Raw genomic sequence first — 20,027 nt, forward strand, 5'->3', positions numbered from 1 at the left:
ATAACAAAATACATTTCCAGCCATGTGTCCACAGATCTCAAAGCCCATAGCTGAGCAGTTACTTTGCAGATCATGGATTACAGATGAGAACACAGTATGAAAATGACTTACTTAGTTTTTCAATGTTAGGCATGACCTTGCTGCCTTTTTTCATGTATGAGGCACGGAATCCATCCACAGAGAAGATGATTAATGGAGGGCGAACAAACCTGAAATGTAACACATTAAGCTTTAGAAAAATGATTGCCACAGAGTTTCCATTATGCTGAGTCATTGTCAATAATTGGGACCAATGATTTCCAAGATGAAACCAAAGATACCTATACACTGCTGGGTTTCCAGCCACATAGCATTTGTGGCACCTAAGTCCAGAGTTAAACCGCCAAAGTCATAAAATAGCCAGTGAAGGAACCGATATCCCCTAATGTACTTCCTCCATGGCTGCCTCTCACATTGCAAACAAGGTATTTCACAATGTAAAAAGCTGTTATATTTGCCTAGAACAGTGGTCATCAAACTCATTAGTCAACAGAGCCAAATATCAACAGTACAACGATTGAAATTTCTTTTGAGAGCCAAATTTTTTAAACTTAAACTTCTTCTAACACCACTTCTTCAAAATAGACTCACCCAGGCCGTGGTATTTTGTGGAAGAGCCACACTCAAGGGGCCAAAGAGCCACATGTGGCTCGCGAGCCACAGTTTGCTGACCACGGCTTTAAGATATCAATTCATACATCTTTTATCATTTATACTAGAGACCCGGTGCACAAAAATTCATGCACTGGGAGGGAGGGGTCCCTCAGCCTGGCCTGCACACTGTCACAGTCCAGGAGTCCTCAGGGGATGTCCTACTGACAGCTTAGGCCTGCTCAGGGGACAGCGTCATCCCCATCACCCCGCAGCAGCTGCTGCCGGCCTCCCTCTGCAGGAAGCAACCAGACAGGCCAATCAGGGGACTGTGTAGACCCCCCCCCCCATTGCCCCTCCGCCGCTGTTGGTCGCTGCCCCCCCCCCCCCCCCATCGCCGTTCCCTCCCTCTGCCCACTGGCAAGCGCCTTAGCTGGCCTGGTACTGCCTGCTCACTGGCCCCGCCCCCTGTGACTGGTTGTTCCACCATTCAGTCGATTTGCATATTATGCTTTTATTATATAGGATTATTATATAGGATATATTACATTATAGTATAATGATCTGTTAAAGTGTTTAGCTTCTTCACTAGTTTCAAAGCACAGTTTGTGTGTTATTCATTTTTCTATTTTCTGGACCCACAGTAGGGCTTCAATAAATGTTTATCACATACATACATGAATGAATGGATGGATGGATATAAAATTAATAGCAGTAGCACTCCTTTCACTGGAACTAAGCACTAATAAAAGTTTATTTTAGGTTTAATTATAAAATAATTGCAAAAATAATTTAAGTTATTGAAGATCTCTAAAACTTAATCAGTAAAGGACTAGACTATACATCTAACTAGGGCAGGATCTGGTGAAATAGACCCTTTGTTATATTCTAAATATTCAGTTATTTAATCATACTTGAGATTACTAAACTATAAGCAAAACTGTTTCTGATAATTTAGCTAATATAGGCTTGAGATTATTTGAAGCCACATAAAAAAAGGCATATTTTAAATGAGTCACATATAAAGCATTTAGAGCAATACTATGTGAGAGTTCATTATTATCATTACTATTATCAGTTAACAAGGCTTCTACCACTTAGACTGGTTTTTCCTCAAAAATAACTGAACACATTTTAAACAGTCAGAAATCACTGCTATCCCATTCTAACAGTCCAAAGACATTCAGGTGGCCCATTACAGTTAAAAAGGAGGCCAGAATCAAGACAATACCTAAATATTTGGATTAGATATAATAGCTGGTTTTGCTCAGTGGGTAGAGCGTGACTGAAGGGTCCCGGGTTCGATTCCGTCAAGGGCACATGCCCAGGTTTCGGTATCAATCCCCAGTAGGAGGCATGTGGGAGGCAGCCAATCAATGATTCTTTCTCATCATTAATGTTTCTATCTCTCTCACCCTCTCCCTTCCTCTCTGAAATCAATAAAAATATATTTTAAAAATAAATTTAAAATAAATAAATACTTTGATTTGGTGTCCCAAGCTATGCTTAAAACAAAAAACACATTCCAACAAATACATTTATGAAAACACACTTGTTGAAAAATTATTTTCTGACAGGCATTTTAAGGGTCCATGAATTTTCAACAGTTTCCTGAAAAGCATAGTAAGTGCCTTCTGCTGGTCCCACCTGAGTATTGGGGTGTCACTCTGCTTTGGTGGTAGGTCAAGTTTCTACATCATCTTGTAGATGTTACCATCTCAGATGATATTTTTGAGTTCTAGAGTCTTCCCTCCACCCCATCCCCAATAAAGGCAAAAGCAGCACTTTGGGGGTGGGCGGGGGGAACAAAACACACCAAAAAAACAAGTGTCTGCAGAAATGTTTCTTTCCTCCTTCAGTGCCATTTAGATTCACTTTGTAAAATCTCCAGCTACGTCGGAGAATAGAGAATACTAGTCTTTGATATGTCAGAAGTGTTAGGAAAAATATTTCTGTGAATTTCTCTACTTCAAGATGCACATTGTAGCTTTTGACTTGTATATTATTCATAAGTTCGCCTGTATAAGTGTATTTCAGTTTTACATCCTTTTTAAGCATTTGCCCATCTATATCCTGTGATAGTTCATCAAATAATACATAAAATTTCATACTATTCATAAAATACACTTACCCTGCAGGACATTCTGGCGTCTTTATTTCCTCACAGTCATCATCTACCCAATGTGACTCTCCTATAAGGAAAATGGGTCAATGTATTGGTTGAATCAAATTATAAGTGCCATCCAGAGCCTTGCAGAGTACAATTCCAGGACCTGTGTCCTGGTTGATATTCGTTGCTTATGGGACACCATCTAAAAAGAAACTCAAAAATAAAGCCTGGTGTCTGGTTTAGCTTCCTAAAGCACACCCATACACAATGGGAAATCTAAGGTTTAATAACCCCGAGTGCTGTTTATGCGAACCTTCGGAGTCTAAATGGTTTCTAGATAAAAACACCAGTGGCGTCAGTGAATAACATTTCATGTTTGTTTCCCTCCAGAAATAAACTGTTTGGTCATTAGATGGAACATCCCCCCCTCCTCCCCCCACAAACATCTCAAAGCCAGAGACAGCATGGCACCGCTTTTCTTAGGTTGGGAGGAAAAGCTTAGAATATGCAGGGACGATAGCTGGAAGACTGCAATAGATTATTTGCCAGTGGATCTGTGTACAGCCCTAGAATTTAGGAATAAAAACTAATGCTCTCTTTCACTTTTATCTTCCACCAAGATCTGAGAGCACGAACTACATCTTCTAAGAACAGAGAAGAGAAAGAACTCAGATTTTTTTTTAAAAAAAAAATCTGGCCTCCTTTAGAGAAAATAATTTACCTTAAATTGTTGTAAAACAAACAAAAATCACAGTCTTAAACATGAGTAAAATTTGTGACCAAGACTTTGGAGAAATTGCTCCCATGTAAATAGCATTGGAAATCTCCCTGGTCAACAAGAATCTAAGTATTAATAACTGTGTAAGAAAAAAAAATAACTGTGTAAGTAAGTACCACGCTCCTTAAAATGTAATAACCCAGGGTGCACACATGGTCCTCACAAAAGTACTGAAACCAGCAAAAGCTGGTTTAATGATTCAGTGACCAGTGATACCTCGGACTTTTTCTTTATTTTCTCATCTAATAGCCTTTGTGGCTTATTGGTACATTTACTACATAGGGAAGTAAAAGGGAAGAGGAAACAAATTTTCAATCAAAGTTATGCTTTATCGACAGTGACAATGATTATTTGGATAGGGGGAATTTTCCTAATTTAATATTAATGTAATACCTTCTTGCCACAACCGAATACTATACATGTTTCAGAACTGATTTGCTTTTTCCCTCAAATTTTTTCTTTAACTTTTATTTTTAGTATTTTAAAATTTGCAATTATAGTTTACATACAATATTATATTAGCTTCAGGTGTACAACATAGTGATTAGACATTTATTTATATAATTTCTGAAATGATCACCCTGATAATTCCAGTACCTATCTAAAACCATACGTAGATTCTACAATGTTATTGTCTAGATTTCCTATGCTTATCAGAAACTCTTCTTGAATATTCCATGCCACAGCTAGGAAGAAGGACTTAAGTCAGACACTAAAAAGTGACTTGCAAACTTTACATAAAGATTCTTGGATCTTTCCATTAACTTCTATAAGTGGGTGCCATGGCAACTGAAACTCCTTAAAGACAGAAACTGCATATTTTATATTTTTGGTAGTCCACTAACTATTAATTATTGGAAGAAAACCATAATATTACACCATCAAGCATCCAAAGTCAGTGCACATGCTTGCATGGCTTTGGAGGAGGGCAGGAGCTGTTGATGCCCTGACCTTCTTTACCAACCTTCTTTATCTCCTCTGACTGCTGCTAGTGCCTGGGCTTACAACTGTCAAGACCCCTGGCCTCAGGGTAAGAACTCAAATTTACCTTCGTGACTCTGCAGTAGAGCAGCCCAAGGTGAAACTTTACCTGGGACCATATCCTTGCTCGCCTCCCTCTGCCCCCACTTCCCTTACTCTCTCATATGGGTTTTTCTGCAGAATATTCCCTCAATAAATTCCATGTATGGCATTCCTTTCTCAGGCTCTGCTTCTAGGAAACCAACCAAGGCAGGAACTTTAAACATATCTTCATTACTGTGGTTCTAGCTAAATACAAAATTTGGGGTTATTTTCTTGTTATTTCAGATCAATAAGATGCAGGGAAGCAAAACTAAGAAGGAAGCATGAGAAATGTAAAGGTACTTCTCATTTCCTCCTCCGGAGCCCATAGCCAAGGCATTATATCCCCAATAGCCAGGATGTCTTGGAGTATCTCCAGTTTTTACTCTTTTGTTTTTATTTTTTATATGTTTATCTTTATTGATTTCAGAGAGAGAAAGGAAAAGGGAGAGATAGAAACATCAGCAATGAGACAGAATCATTGATTGGCTGCATCCTGCATGGTCCCTACTGGGGATGGAGCCCAAACCCCGGGCATGTGCCCTGACTGGGAATCTAACCGTGATCTCCTGGTTCATGGGCTGAGCTCAACCACTGAGCAACACCAGTTTTTATTCTTTTAAAGCTCAAGCCAATCCAAGGAAACATGTACCTTTGCAAACCACTTGGTAGTTGGTACAGCAGTCTCCTCTGGCCAAGCAGTCCTCTGAGCAGTGACAAGCATGGTCTTCATTTCTTACTTCTCCGCATCTGTCCTTGGTACACTCCCAGCCACCAGCTGAAATCGGCACAAGAAAACACTTTCGCTGCTTCACGCAAACCAAATGAAAGAGGCCACAATTGCTTACAAGGGTTGCCAACAAAAAGAGCTAAAAACCCCACATCATTTCATCTGCTTGTGAAATTAGAGTTGGCCTGAAGCCCAGATGATATTTGGAGGACTTACACATAGAATGAATGCCTGATTTTTAAATCAGAGTACAAAGCCAAACATGATCAGGCTCCTTAGGGAAAAAAATGGAACCCTTACTGATTGCAAACTCTCTTAAAAGACCCAATAAAATGTATGGGATCTGAGTTTTGTAATAGGGGGTATACTAGTATACCATTGTAGGCATAGTCACTATAGCTCAGCTCTTAATTTCCAAAGTAGCTTTACTTAACTTTAATCAGCTTGATTTATATATAAATGATAGTGTAACTAAATGCCCTCTATCTACTTCTGGATGCACTGGAGGTTAAAGTCTTAAAAAGAGTATAAAGGGTATTTAAAAACACTCACAGTTCCAATCATTGACCAGAGTGGAGCGCTACCTACAATGAGAGAGGTCAGAGTCCCTATATTCATGAAGGCCAGGAGGCCAGTTATGGATTTCTGTCAGAGCATACTTGATTGAGAGCTCACGATTCAACTCTCCCCAGAGGATATTTTCAGAAAAGTAATATTTTCATTTTAAAGAGAGTTTTTTATTCTTTGTTTTGGCTTTTTTGTCCATTAGACTGTAAGTTCCAAGGCAGGAAAACACCCTCCCCCCTTTTCACCATTCTATCTCCAGTGCCTGAGACTGTGCCTAGTGCACGTGCGGTATTCCATGAACAGCTATTCCATCCCATTGGAAATTACCATGAAAACAAAATATGACTCTTTAAATTCAGGATTGCCATATTGAGACACTTCACAGTAAATTAATTTCTTCAATAAATACTTCTACTATGTTTTCCATGTTCTAGGTGTGAAGAGGGAAGACCCAATCCTGTCTGCATGGAGCTTACATTCCAATTGGGACAGACAGACCATAAGCAAGGAAACAAGAAAACAGGATAATGTCAGCTTGTGCTGAGCACTAGGAAAGAAATAGCAGGAGGCACTGACAGACAGTGACAGGGTAGGGTCTCTGGTTGAGATAGAATGGTCAAGAAAGCCTCTTCTGAGCTACAAGACACTTCAAGTCTTCATCTCCTAAAATATATCCTAAGGGGAAGGCAATGATTTTAGAAAACCATGCTGCTCCTTATTAATGGTCTACTAAGCCACACCACTGTTAAGTGAATAAATAGATAAAGAGATATTAGTTGCCATTCTAGGGAATCATGCCATTACTGTTTCATTTCCATTCTTTTAGAGTTACCTTTGCATCCTGATTCCATTTTCTGAGTTCATTCTCCTATCTCCACTGCCTTCTCTTCCCAAGAAGATTAAATGCTTGGAATTCCTTTATCCAGACCTTCCAGTCTCAATGGTCAGCCATTTCCAAGGTTACTTTGACTGATAGAGATCATGGGATTTTTTCCCCCAATTCAAGGATAATTCTACCCTCTAACATACTTTTATTCCTCCCCAAATTCCATAAGGAAATCCATTTGCTTGCAAAACAGCATCACTATTAACAAGTTTGATTTACTGAGGAACTACTTACTTCATAGAATAATGAAGTTTTTAAAAACTCAGGGTTCAGAGTGAACTATAATGCAAGGTATGAGTCAATCAACTGCCTAATTTTCAAAGCAAGCATGGGAATAAGCATAAAAGCATTTAACCTTACTGGATGATAAGAAAGTTACCTATCAGATCCGAAAAAAAGACTTTAAAAATGAGGATATCCATTTTAAAAATGAGAACTGCTGAAAAGAGAGTAGTAGCTCTTGTGCCCTTGGAGAGGAATATAAACGTTGAGAGTGTAATTTTTGTAATATATATTTAATTTTTTAAATGCATATACATTTTGATCCCACTCATAGGAATTTATCTTAAGGAAAATAGACAAAAATATGAATGTGCATGAATAATGTTCAATGATACATTGATAATAGTAAAAATGGAGAGAAATATAAATGCTGATCAATTTCTCAATGAAGTAGGTTATATCTGTTCAATGGACTACTATGCAGACATTTGAAGGATGGTGTGTATAAAGATATGTAAATACAGATACACCCTCACAAGGCATATATATATACACACTTGTATAAATATAGAAACACACAAAATAGTCAGAATTTACACTGAAACATTGATTGTGCTTATCTCCAAAGAGTGCTTCTATCAGCAAAGTAGAATTGCAAAGACTGTTTTCTTTAGCCTTTTGTGGTTATTTAATATTTGATTGATATTTGATTCTTCCACATTTGGCATATGTTATCTTTATGCATGGAGAATAAATGACTTTAAAATGTTATTGTAGACCATATTTATTAAACCTGGGAAGAAAGGCATGAGCTACGTTCAGAAAAGGCTAAGCTAGCATCAGGAGATCCATTAAACTTTGCAAGGAGCTCTGAGATCAGGAATCCAGATGGCTGCCATGACGTCAGGGATAAGATACACCACATAGAGAGGAAACGTAAAATGTTAGTTAGTTCCTCACTGCCAAGCAAACACCGGCTGCTGGTTTGAAATAATGTTTTAGAGCCAACGGACTCTGCTGAAACATCTGTTCCATCCATATGTGTAGTTTACAAGGTTCTCAGCATTTAAGTTTGCAGACTCACAACCAAGGAACTGGGAGGAGTTCCAAAGGAAAGTAACCCCCCTTTCCTCCCCCCAAAAATGCCAAAATGTTTGGAAAATGTATTGTGCAAAAAAACAACCTAATAAAACATTTCTTATTTGGGGGAAACAAACAAATCAGAACTAATAAATGAGTTGATGTCAGTTTTCATATAAATTAAGGACTATTTCCTTAGTAGAGGAGAATGATGTCTCTGTTTCTAATGATATTATTAGAAAGATCAGAGCAAAATCAATGATAATAGAATCAGATTTTTTAAAGAATTATCTCATCATAGAAGTCCAAAAGCAAATAATAACTTGGCCACGGAGCTGTGGAATTTCTGCACCTAGTGGTCTGAAGTGCAGGGTTGAGTGTCATCTTTCTCAGAGAGTTTGTATGTGATGCTGCTCAGAGGCACGGTGGGCAGCCAACAAGGTATCGTCCAAGTCCTACATAAAGTACTGGGCTTAGGACACAGTGCAGGTGGGATGGCAAAAGTCTCCAAAAGTGCTTCAGAAGCCTGTTAATTCTACTGACTGTTCTAGTATAGAAGAAATATGCCAGAAAGCGATTTTAGAGCCACCCTAAGCAAGTGATCCCAATTCCAGAGCAATTTTCCACTTGCACAGAGAACAGGAAATAAAATCCGGGTAGACCATAGTCACTCACTATATGATACAATGAAATAAACAAATGCCAGAAACTGTGCAAGATAGATAGATAGATAGATAGATAGATAGATAGATAGATAGATGCAAATTTAAAAAAAAACCAACACTTTATGAGCATGCACAATTTCAGCCCAGGTGCCCTGGCAGTGAATGCAGGAATTGACAGTAAGAGACAGAAATGATGAAGATTAAAGAAAAAAAAAAGCCCAGCCACAAATATTTCCAAAATCAGGTAATGACTGTAGCTAAGAACCTTCTTGTATGGAAACAAGAGTCATGCTGGGTGTACTCATCATACAATTGACAAGTCATTCAAGAAGCAAAACTCAAACCCAGAGTTTGGTTTGGCAAAAGAAGGGTGTACAACAGTAGGGGTTGGTAAGCCATCTAATCGAGGTTAGAGGACCCAAAGGTTGCATACCTGTCTTCAGACAAAGCTCATCAAAGTCATGGCAGCAACTGCTGTAGCTCTTACACAGGTTGTCACACCGACAATCAGGAGGTCCAACTTCTTGAAGTTCAAAGCATCTGCCCTTACAAGATCCGGAGGTGTTGGTCCAGGGGGAGTCTGATAACACTGCAAGAGACAAGAGACAAAAGAAGTGAGTCATGTCACCATGGAGGGGTGGCCCTGGGAAGCGGTGCAGTGCGGTGATGCAGTCAGACTCTGGCTGAGCAGCATGGCTCTGTCACCTGCCAGCAGGTTGTTGCTTTCTTGTGCCAGTTTTCCCATCTGTAAAGTGAGGGGATTAATAAAAGGGATTAATAAAAGTAACTCAAGGTTATAAAGAGAATTAAATGAAACAATCCATGCAAAACACTTACCAGGCGGTCAGACATAGAGGAAGTGTAACAAGTGTTGGCTATTGGGTTTATGCTTTTTACAATTATTATGACTACAAATCTGTGAGAGTCAGTGTCTCTGTGGATGTGAATGATGTCAGGGCAGAAGAGAACTTCGATCTATGTACTGAGAGACAAGAGCTCATTTCCCTATTTGAAAATCCATAGTTTTTTTGTAAGGAAAAGTGAGACTAAATGTTCTGAGAACAATCTGACCATATGGGATTGAAATAGAGATTTAAGATCTCTTCCATCCACAAAACCTATACTTCTGCCGAAACTGGTTTGGCTCAGTGGATAGAGCGTCGGCCTGCAGACCGAAAGGTCCCAGGTTCGATTCCGGTCAAGGGCATGTACCTTGGTTGCGGGCACATCCCCAGTAGGGGGTGTGCAAGAGGCAGCTGATCGATGTTTCTAACTCTCTATCCCTCTCTCTTCCTCTCTGTAAAAAATCAATAAAATATATATTTTTTTAAAAAACCTATACTTCTAACTAGAGTTACACATACACAAATTCCACAATCTCGGCTTGTCAAAAATACATTCCCATTCATTATTTTCATATGATCATTGCATAGCTAGAAATCTTAAGAATCAACTAAAAGTTAAATGGAAGTTCCATTTATCATACTACTTAAAAGATAAAATATCTGGGAATAAATGTAATAGGACCCTTGTAGAACCTACATGAAGAACACATTAAAACTTTATATAAGGATATTTTAAAAGACTTAATTAAATGGAAAGACATACCATCTTGGAGGTAAAAAGATCCACATTATAAAAATATCAGTTCTTCCTAAATAAACCTAAAGATTCACTGCATTCACAATAAAAATAGAAAATTACTTGAAAGAATATTAAATGTTTATAAAAAATAAATATAGAAAAAAATAGAAAAGAAAGAGTAGGTTGATGAAGAGTAAATGGTAAAATATATTCTGAAGTTAAATAATTAGCATAGATTGATTGGTACTAGAAAGTAAGTAGATCAGTGTTGAGGTTGGGGTGAGGAAATAGGACCAAATATCTGAGAATTTATTTTATAATGCAAGTAACATTTTAATTTTAAAAAAAATTTAAATTACAGTTTACATTCAATATTATTTTGTATTATAAAGGTAACATTTTAAATCAAAGGAAGAATGAAAACTTAATCAGTAAGTGAAAGAAGGATTAATCAGTAAGTTATTCCAGCACAACAGGCTGTCTGAAAAAAAAAATTAAGCTGGATCTTCACCCTAGCTTACAAAATAATTACCTTCTTTTGAACAGAATGTATAAGCAGTGTCATGCCTGTTGCTAGAGATACTTTTGTAAAATACAATACAATTCAGAAATATCTATCAGTTCTTAAAATGCATATGAGTCTTTCATCCAGAAATTCCACTACTAGGAATTTACCTCTCATACATATTTGCAAAAATTTGCTAAGATATATGTACAAGAATCACTGTAGCCATAAATGAAATATTGCCCAGTCCTTAAAAGAATGAGCAGATCTGTGTAGGCTAATATGGAAAGATCTACAAAATGTCTAAGCAAGTTCTTTTTTAATATCAAAGTACAGCCCTGGACAGTGTGGCGAAGTGGTTAGAGTGTCAGCCAGCAGGTGGATTCTGGGTCAAGGGCATACATTGGTCACAGGTTCATTCCCCACCCTGGTCAGAGAGCATGTAGGAGGCAACCAATTGATGTGTCTCTCTCCCTCTTTCTCTCCCCACTCCCCCTCCCTGCCTCCCTTTCACTCTCTCTAAAAATCAATGGAAAAATATCCTCTTGTGAAGATTAACAATAACCAAAACAAAAAGATCAAAGTACAAAACAGTGTTATAATATTACGTAGTACATATAACTGAAATAAAAAGAGCAATAAAGAAAATGATAAAAAATAAAAACAGAGCCAGAGCTAGCTAGCGATGAGGGAGAGGGGGAGGGTGGGGGCAGAAGCATGAAGAAAAAGTGCAAGTATGCATAACTTTTTAAAAATCAACTTTTTGTTCCTGTAATGAAATATTTACAGAAATTACATTTGGGGAAAATGACTAACAAAGAGGGAGACAAAGAGACTTTTTACTTTTTTTGTTTGTTTATTTATATACTTCTGTCTCTCATGTGTGTATGTATATATGCATGTACATATATAAAATATTTATTACATAATATGTATTACATATAAATATCCTAATAAGTGTTATTTATGCCATGCTATTTGTAATTTTATTTCCTTATTTACATGTTTATAATCTTTTAATTTTTTATAATCAATATGAATTTCTTTTAAAATTAAGAAAACAGAGGCACAGGGGAAAACAGATGCTAAATGACATTTCTAGGTTCAGCGAAGCCATTTATCTGAACATCCTGTTCATCCCTTACTCCTCTGTCCTCTTTGAAGTCAGAATCACCCTGTTTTAGCCTTTATGGCATCAGATCAGTTCAGCTAAGCAAACAGATTCACTAGACCATGAGATGTGAAACGCTTTTGCATGGTTGACTGTGAGATGTTGAAATGCATACAAACCAAGCCAGTTCCATTTAGGAACTAATGTCAGGTTTCCAAAGCAATGCCTTCCCTCTGGTTCATAAACCACATTTTTCTATTGACTTTGGCCAACCTATCAACAGTGCATGCTGGACCATAAGAAACTGGGGCAGGGGGAGGGGAGAGATAAGACAGGGGGGACTGAGATGTGAAAAAAGGAAAACTAGAGGAAGTCTTATAATAAAAATAAAGAGAAGGAAAATGCTTATGATTGAATTATTTGTTTTTAAGAGTACTGCTTTGACAGAATCTTTCCAACAGTCATCTAATAAATTCTGAGTAGCATTCATTCCCATGAGCTGCATACATTAATATGCTTCACTATGCTTATAGCTGAGATTATAAGAGATCTCAAAATACATTGTTTACAGTTGTTTACTTGCCCCATCTCCTCTTCTTTATGGAGTCCCAGCATGCATTTGAAATTTTCCTCTATTCATGTCCTTTGCTTTTCCTTCATCTAATCTCTTCACTATCTCTTTCTTTACTTCCAAAATACATAATGAATTTTAGCCATTTTTAAACTTTCTTCATTCTATCAATGTGAGTTTTTCTATTTTCTTAACCATTCTCTAAATTTATCCTGCACTTTGTTTTTGAAAATAATGGAATCTCATTCAATAGCTAGCTCCTATCAATTACAATACTCCTTTCCAACCCTTAAACTGAAGACAGCTTTGTTAAGAAAGCTGTCCTTACACTCATAATGGCAAGATCTATCTCCTAAAAAAAATACTGTACCCAAGACTGGGTTACCACCAGCTTTTGGATCGGAGTTAATTCCTGGGTGTGTGTGGATATGGGACACAGATGTCAAAATTCATTCAGGGCTGACGTGGATTCAGGCGACAAAGGCAGGAAAAGAAGTGGGAAGATGGACTGAGCCATGTAGTACTTTGAATCCAATAACCCCAAGAATTTGAACTGCTGCACCTTTTTGAATAATATAAAATGATAGAGTAGAACAGAATGAACTTTGCCTTTGCAGGGCCTAGTCCATCCCTGCCTCTTCTGTCATAACAAGCTCCTGCCCCTATTTCTTTGTAGTTTGTAAGTCATCCTCTATGCCCTGACTTTCTCATGCTATGCCCAGGACCCCTATCCTTCTCCCCACTCCAGGCTAATAACAGATTTTAGGACTTCTCTTTTTATTGTACCTGATTCAATGGCTAAATATGGAAAGATTCCCTGCCTTACTACAAATCTGAATTCAAACATCTGTAAAGCCTTCCTTTATCTAACCTAAAAACCAAGAGAATATGGACATGAGCACTTTGGCTCTATAATTTATTGAAAGGTGTAATAAAAACTGAAGGATCAATAAACTTGTAGTATCCCATAATTTTTATCTTAGATTATTACTGAGATGTCCATAAAAGCTCAGAACTAACAAGGAACTTAAAGAAAAAACAACAACAACAAAACCATAAAAGAAAAAAAAACCCTCAAAAGGATCAAATCAAAGTCAAAATGTGTGTATGAGGGAGGTTTGGAATTTTGTATGAGGCATTTGCCAATACTTTTATGAGATTAAACGTCTACTGCTGCCTTTTTAATGACATACTTAAATGATGTTACTTTACTTCAAAGATACAAGTCAGTTCCAGAATCTTAAAATATAAAGGTTACAGGTCTCTAGCGACACTTTTTGTTTTTATATGGGACTTCAAATTTTAAAACCTGCATATGTGTACATATATGATATGCATAAAAACAATGTTCTGCTTCCCTTATTTTTCACAGTAGCATGACTTTGAAAAACACCAATGTGAAACATGATTTATTTCCTCCAAATTCATAATTCTGAGAAAACCAAGTAAAATTATTTTTTACTTTGTTAAATAAGACCTCAATTCTGAAGCACTCCATCTTACCATATATATATATATATATATATATATATATATATATATATATATATACACACACACACACACACACACACACACACACACAGGTAGTGCTGTAGAATTCTGGTGCTATCTATACAGGTAAAAATACTATTGATAAGAACCTAATTGGAAAGGACCTAATTCATGACAAGAGTTGTGACCTGAGCATTACTTCCTCCTGGACTCCCAATCATAGTTCCCTCCAAATCTCCCTGCAAAACAGAAACTTCCAGATTTCGATGATGGCCGATGAGAGAGGCAGTATTTAAGCTTAAAAACAGCTCAGCCCAAAGCTGGATGATTCTTCTTTCTAAGTTTTGTCTGGCCCTGGGAGCAGAGTTTGAGATATGGCACCCTATCTGTTCCTCCCGTTTCCCGTGGTTCTCAGCTGGAGTGTTTCCTGAAAGTTGAGAGCAACTAAAGCTTTGAACCAGCTCACAGACTGCTATGCTGCCTCCTTTCCTAAGAGCATTGAAAGGGCAGGTGTTTGAAACGTCCACACACTGAAAGGGCAGGTGTTTGAAACGTCCCAGGCAGACTTACTTATTTAACACGTTGTCTGTGAACTCTGACCCAGCACCTGTCAGAGGAGAGAACAGTGGTATTGGCAAAAATGGGTATTTACATTGTGTCTGCCCGTCCCATCTGAAGTATAAAAGGCAGGGAAAGGTGGCAGGGGACATGGATGACATTCGAGATGTCACCCAACTCTAGAATGTAATACTGTCTATGCCTCTTCTGGATCATGTGACTCATTCTTCCTGGTCATACTTTCTTGCGTTGAAGTTGCCGTTTTCCTTTGATATTTTTTACCTCGTATCTTAGCAAGCAGCACCCGCATACAGGCCTGTTTCCCAAATTCACCACTGTCTGTAAATACCCATTTTTGCCAATACCACTGTTCCCTCCTCTGACAGGTGCTGGGTCAGAGTTCACAGACAACGTGTTAAATAAATAAGTCTGCCTGGGACGTTTCAAACACCTGCCCTTTCAGTGTGTGGATAAATGCAGCGTCCTCACGTAGAAAGACCTCATAAGCTGCAACAAAACAGAGTTCTATAAACTTCAATCTTAAAAGTAAAAAATGTGAATTTAATTTCTAAACCACTCCAATCACATTTGTGATGGTAGTCAGTAGAGTAATTCTGAATGATCTGCAAAGCTATTGCAAGACAGTGAAACACTGTCCTTTTTTAATCACAAGTATTATCAAATTGACGAGATAAAAATTTAAACACTGGCCTTCAAACATAATTGAAGGTCAATTAAATATATCATCAAATACTCAACATCTTGTATTGTCATCAGCATTAATACGGCATTTTGTTTTCAAAACTCTTTTCTGATAGAGAGGCAACATTATCCCACTTTTCTGGTTGGAAAATCTGATCTCTAGGCCTACTTCGAGCTAGCAAAGGCCTGGCTAAAATTTTAGATCATTTGAATATAACTAAAGTACTGTTTTCATTAACAAATGATTTTTCACATTTTGTACATAGGCTCTGAATTATCTAAATTATGTTCTTTTTAAGACATGATTTTGGTAGAACTGATACTTTTTTGTTGACTCAAGATTCTATGTTGAACTATATTGAGGACCGAAATTTCTGTTTTTGCAAACGAGATAGGGGATTCTGTATAGTTTTAAGATAAATAAAAAATCACTGCATCAAAGCTCCATGTAACAAAGAACTGAAATATCTGTGCTCTCCTTAGATTTGAATTCAGGTCATTTCAGTCCATTGACTAAAACCCCAGATTTCTATACTAGGTTTAACACAAAGCCCCATGACATCATGAGATTGTTTTCCTTACAGAGGAGGGTTGATATATCTGCCAGCTTTGTAGTTTCCTACATGCTACTAGCCCATCTTTTAAATAGCTTTTCCTTCTCCTTGTAAAAAGAGATTCTTAAAGTTATCAAATGAACATGAACAACCTCATTCCTCTTATTATTGTCTGATTTCTCTATGATTCACAAAGAAAAGCTTTGCTCATAAAGTTGTTAGAGAAATTCATTTCATATTTATATCCGTGAATTTCATTCACACTCACAAACTTATAACTTTCATGCCACTAAAAATGATAATAAATTGAACTGAGCTTTCAAGTTTATTAGCCAGCCATTCACAAGCTTACAATTTCCCTTCATCTTTCAAGTATTAAGTTGTTTATACTTCAGAGGATATCCCATTTTTCACCTGGAGACTGAAAGAATATCTATCACAAATTTTAGTAAAACAGACTCCACAACACCATAAACACACATGGATGCATATGTACATGAGTGCACACACACACCTGTATACACATAAATTCTCTTGCCGTCTTAAAGGTGAATCAAACTGGCTGCATCAGCTGTAGGTATGGGATAAAGATGTCAAGCTAAATTGCATTTATCACTTACATTGTCTTTGAAAATGTATCTCAGCCATCTCATTTACCTGATTGCCCATTATATTTACCCAACAGAATTATAACTGGCTCTGCTCATTTCATATCTTCTAATACATCTATAAGATATTTTATGATCTGGCAGAAGACACCCTATTCCACCATGACTTCCAATAGATCACCAGGTCCCAACAATAAATACTAACAAATGTGCTAGTTAATTAATTATAACAGTCTGTTTGCACTGCAACAGCCTTGAAACTAGCAGCCCAGTCCATAGTACAGCAGCTGCATGTGTGTAGGACGTCCTCAGCTATTGCTGAGAGCTTGAGGAACGATATTTACCAAACAAGGCACTGTGTGCTTCTGAATGGGGGATCGTGCTCTGATCAGTCTGAAGCTGGCCATATATTAATACCCTTTGTGTTCCTTCTATTTTGTGAAACAACCTGGAAGCACTGAGCTTCCCAGATTTCTGTAAACATCAAAGTGTTGCTGAACACAGGCATGGCTGTCTTTCTTCCCAGTATCTTGTTCTAATATGAATAGAAAAGTTCACCCAGTATTTCCTGATGTGAAATCTTTGCTGACAGAATAACCAGCCACATGTGTTAATTGAGGGAGGCCCTTTCTAGGCACATATTGCCTTTAATAAGATTAAAATGCTTTGAGTCTCTGCACGATGCCTTCACCCATTTTCCGAAGTGCATCTCTGGTCTTGCCTAAAGAGCAGATAAGCTCCATCAATAGAAAAATAAAAAATAAAAAAGTGTGCCAGCATACCAAAATCCTAAAACTCAGATTTACTAGTAAATGTCATTATGTCATTAGACATAAGCTTCATATAGACAGACTTGTCATTAATAAATTATTCTAGAAGATACACCATAGAGGCCTAAAATAATAGATGATTTCCTCAAATAATTCAAGAAGCAAATATTTTATAGTGTAGATCACTTAGATTTATTTGAATATAGATCATATTATTTTCCCAGAAGTAGCATTATTTCATTAGTTCTTATAGCTGTTTCTTATAAGGTAGGGAAATAGTTTGTTATACACAAAATATGTTCCAGGATTAATAACTGTGGCCTACACTTTCCAAGTTCTCCAGAGAGAGGACATACATTCAGAGGCAATGGCACAGAATACATAGAATCATGGGCTTTTATTTTTTTAATCCAGTAGAAAAATTAGAAATCATCTAGATCTGCTCCTCATTGTACAGCTAAGGAAACAGACTTCACAAGTGACTTGTCCAAGACCACACAGGAAGTTACATGAATTCAGGCTGTCAAGTCCAGGACTTTCATGACTGTTTTCCAAAAATAATGAGGGGCTGGATTTTACACATTCATTAAGGAAACAGCTTCTAATTATCAGTTTCAGCCGAAGTGATATATTAATACAAAACCGGAGTAAGTTCCCTGTAGGGTGCATTGGAGAGATCCAGCAGTGGGCTGCTGAGCTGCTAGCTTGCCCACACGGCCATCCCAAGGATCAGCTAGACCACCCTCCCCTCCCTCTCCAGTCTGTGCAGTTACAGTTGGTGTTAATGGGAGTTATACTTGTCTGGAACAAGAAAAAGAGGTCTTTGAAGAGAGCATTTGTTACCAATAAAAACGGGATTCTCCAGCCCAGTGATCCACTCTTCTCTCCCCTCACCCCCCAACAGAAGACAACTCATTGTGTCCATTTGGTTCCCTGGGGGTGCAATTTTTATTATTTGTTTTCTCACTTTTCACCCCAACCATACCGCACTTCAACTCACTAAACTACTTCTCATATAATTCTGGCAAGACACACAAAAGTAACTTCTCAGAATAAGGAAGACTTAGTAATCCAACAATATATGTATATAAGTTGGTGAATACAAGCTCATGCTGGCTAACCAGAGACAGGTGATAGCCTTTTATAGCAGTCAGGTCAAGAAATACAGAGAAATACAAAATGCACAGGAAGGCAGACAAAAACATGCTGAGATGTCAGGCAAAGTCAAGAAAATATTGCCCCCTAGAGTACACATTACTTAATATGTAATTTTTATTTATAAAACCATCAGCAGCTCCAATTTCCAGGAAATTAACTAACTCATTACTTAAGACCTGGTCAGTTAAGCCCCCTCCATCTGCACAAGGAGCTCCTTTATAAGAACTCCCACACTGCTTAGGGCGCATGTATTGTAAAAGGAAACGCTTTCACTTCGGGTCTATTAGCTGAGTCTAGGTACACTGTTAAAACTTACCTTTCTCTAGGCCGAAAGAAAAAACAATGAGCTCAAATTTGAAGCACCTCCTTTTTAAAAAATCTTTTTCCTATTTTAGGTAAATCTTACTCTGCCAGTCCTAAATTTCTGAAGTTTCTTGAAGTCAGCTCACTGCCTTTTTTACTCCCACTCCTCTTTGCCCCTACGTCAGAACTTTCTGGAGATAAGCACTATATCCAACACCACCAGATAATCAATCCGATTGACGTATCTCCAATATTAAAGCAGCACCTGCTCTCACCACTTCTAGTTTAGCCTTTTCTATTAACAAGACTTCTAATTTTGTCTTAACATGTATGAATTGCAGTGTAGAAAGAATTAAATGGCTAGTTATCACGAAGACATCATAAATGTTCTTTAATTAAAACCACGTTCTCTCACCTGATTGATACACAAAGCTGCTTTTATTTTGGAGAAACCAAGGACTAAATTAGTTATACTGCAAAATTATTTAAAGATGCCTTTCTCACTGAGCTTCTATTGATGACCTAGTGTATAACACTTTTAAAAGGCTGAAAATGCAGGTAGTTGCAACACTTACCTGTAGGAGGGCCTTCATCCCAGTCTTCTGCCCTCTTGATTCGATTTGCTGTGAATCCCAAGCAGATATTGGCTCCAAGAGCAAAAGTGAACAGGGATATCACCTAAGGGAATAAAGAGATCGAGTTGTCAAATACAGCTAGACAAGACTGCATCAAATTCTAGGAAGGTAAATGCAAATGACTTCAACGTCACCACCCAATCCCACAAGCTTCCAAATTCACCATCAAGCGCTGTCTTCATTTCTCAAAACAACAAAAAGAAAAACAAAATCTGGAGCTGCTTCTGAAGACCAAGCCCTGCCATTCCACCTTCCTCCTACCTGCCACGCCTGGGACACGCTGCTCCTTGCCATGGCAGAGGGTTCTTGGAAAGCCTTTTGCAGTGTGTTCTCTTTGCCCACACTGAATGCACTGCTTTTTGGGGCTCTGCGCTCAGTCTATTAACTGCATGTAATCCCACCTGGGAGGTTGACAGGCTGCTCTGATTTGTCCAAAGCTCGATTGCATCACAGGCTGTCCACAAATCACAGCCCTGAGCTTAAGAGGCTGGAAACATCACCCTCCTTTTCCCCACCCCCTTATCGGTCCCTCCCCTAACACACACACTTTCATGTGGTTTCTTCTGCTAACATGAGGGTTTCTTGGATTGCTGGGGCCAATAACAGCTCATGTTCATTTTCCTTTCCCTCACAAAAACATGGTCTTTCAAAAAGAAACCAAATGTGTTTTATCCGATAAAAATGAAACAGAACTGGCAAGGGGTTTCTAACCAGCTTTAAGCTTTGAAGGTATACAATGTAGTT

At 37.9% G+C, this 20,027-nt stretch overlaps 1 protein-coding gene across 4 annotated transcripts in view; it reads right to left on the reverse strand.

The window, feature by feature from the left end:
• Positions 1-19,692, reverse strand: part of ENPP2 (ectonucleotide pyrophosphatase/phosphodiesterase 2) — a 76,767-nt gene extending 57,075 nt beyond the window's left edge. For all 4 annotated transcript variants that reach the window (XM_079796340.1, XM_079796338.1, XM_079796339.1 and 1 more), the window contains exons 1-6: positions 19,545-19,692; positions 19,224-19,326; positions 9,164-9,319; positions 5,233-5,358; positions 2,762-2,822; positions 112-209 (exon numbers count right to left, since the gene is read on the reverse strand). In XM_079796340.1, coding sequence (XP_079652466.1) covers positions 112-209; positions 2,762-2,822; positions 5,233-5,358; positions 9,164-9,319; positions 19,224-19,326; positions 19,545-19,577 — 577 coding nt within the window. In that variant the 5' untranslated portion in view covers positions 19,578-19,692. The remainder of the gene's footprint in view (positions 1-111; positions 210-2,761; positions 2,823-5,232; positions 5,359-9,163; positions 9,320-19,223; positions 19,327-19,544) is intronic.
• Positions 19,693-20,027: the final 335 nt, after the last annotated feature.

Source organism: Cnephaeus nilssonii (genome assembly GCF_951640355.1).
Source record: "Cnephaeus nilssonii genome assembly, chromosome: 18".
Lineage (NCBI taxonomy): Eukaryota > Metazoa > Chordata > Mammalia > Chiroptera > Vespertilionidae > Cnephaeus > Cnephaeus nilssonii.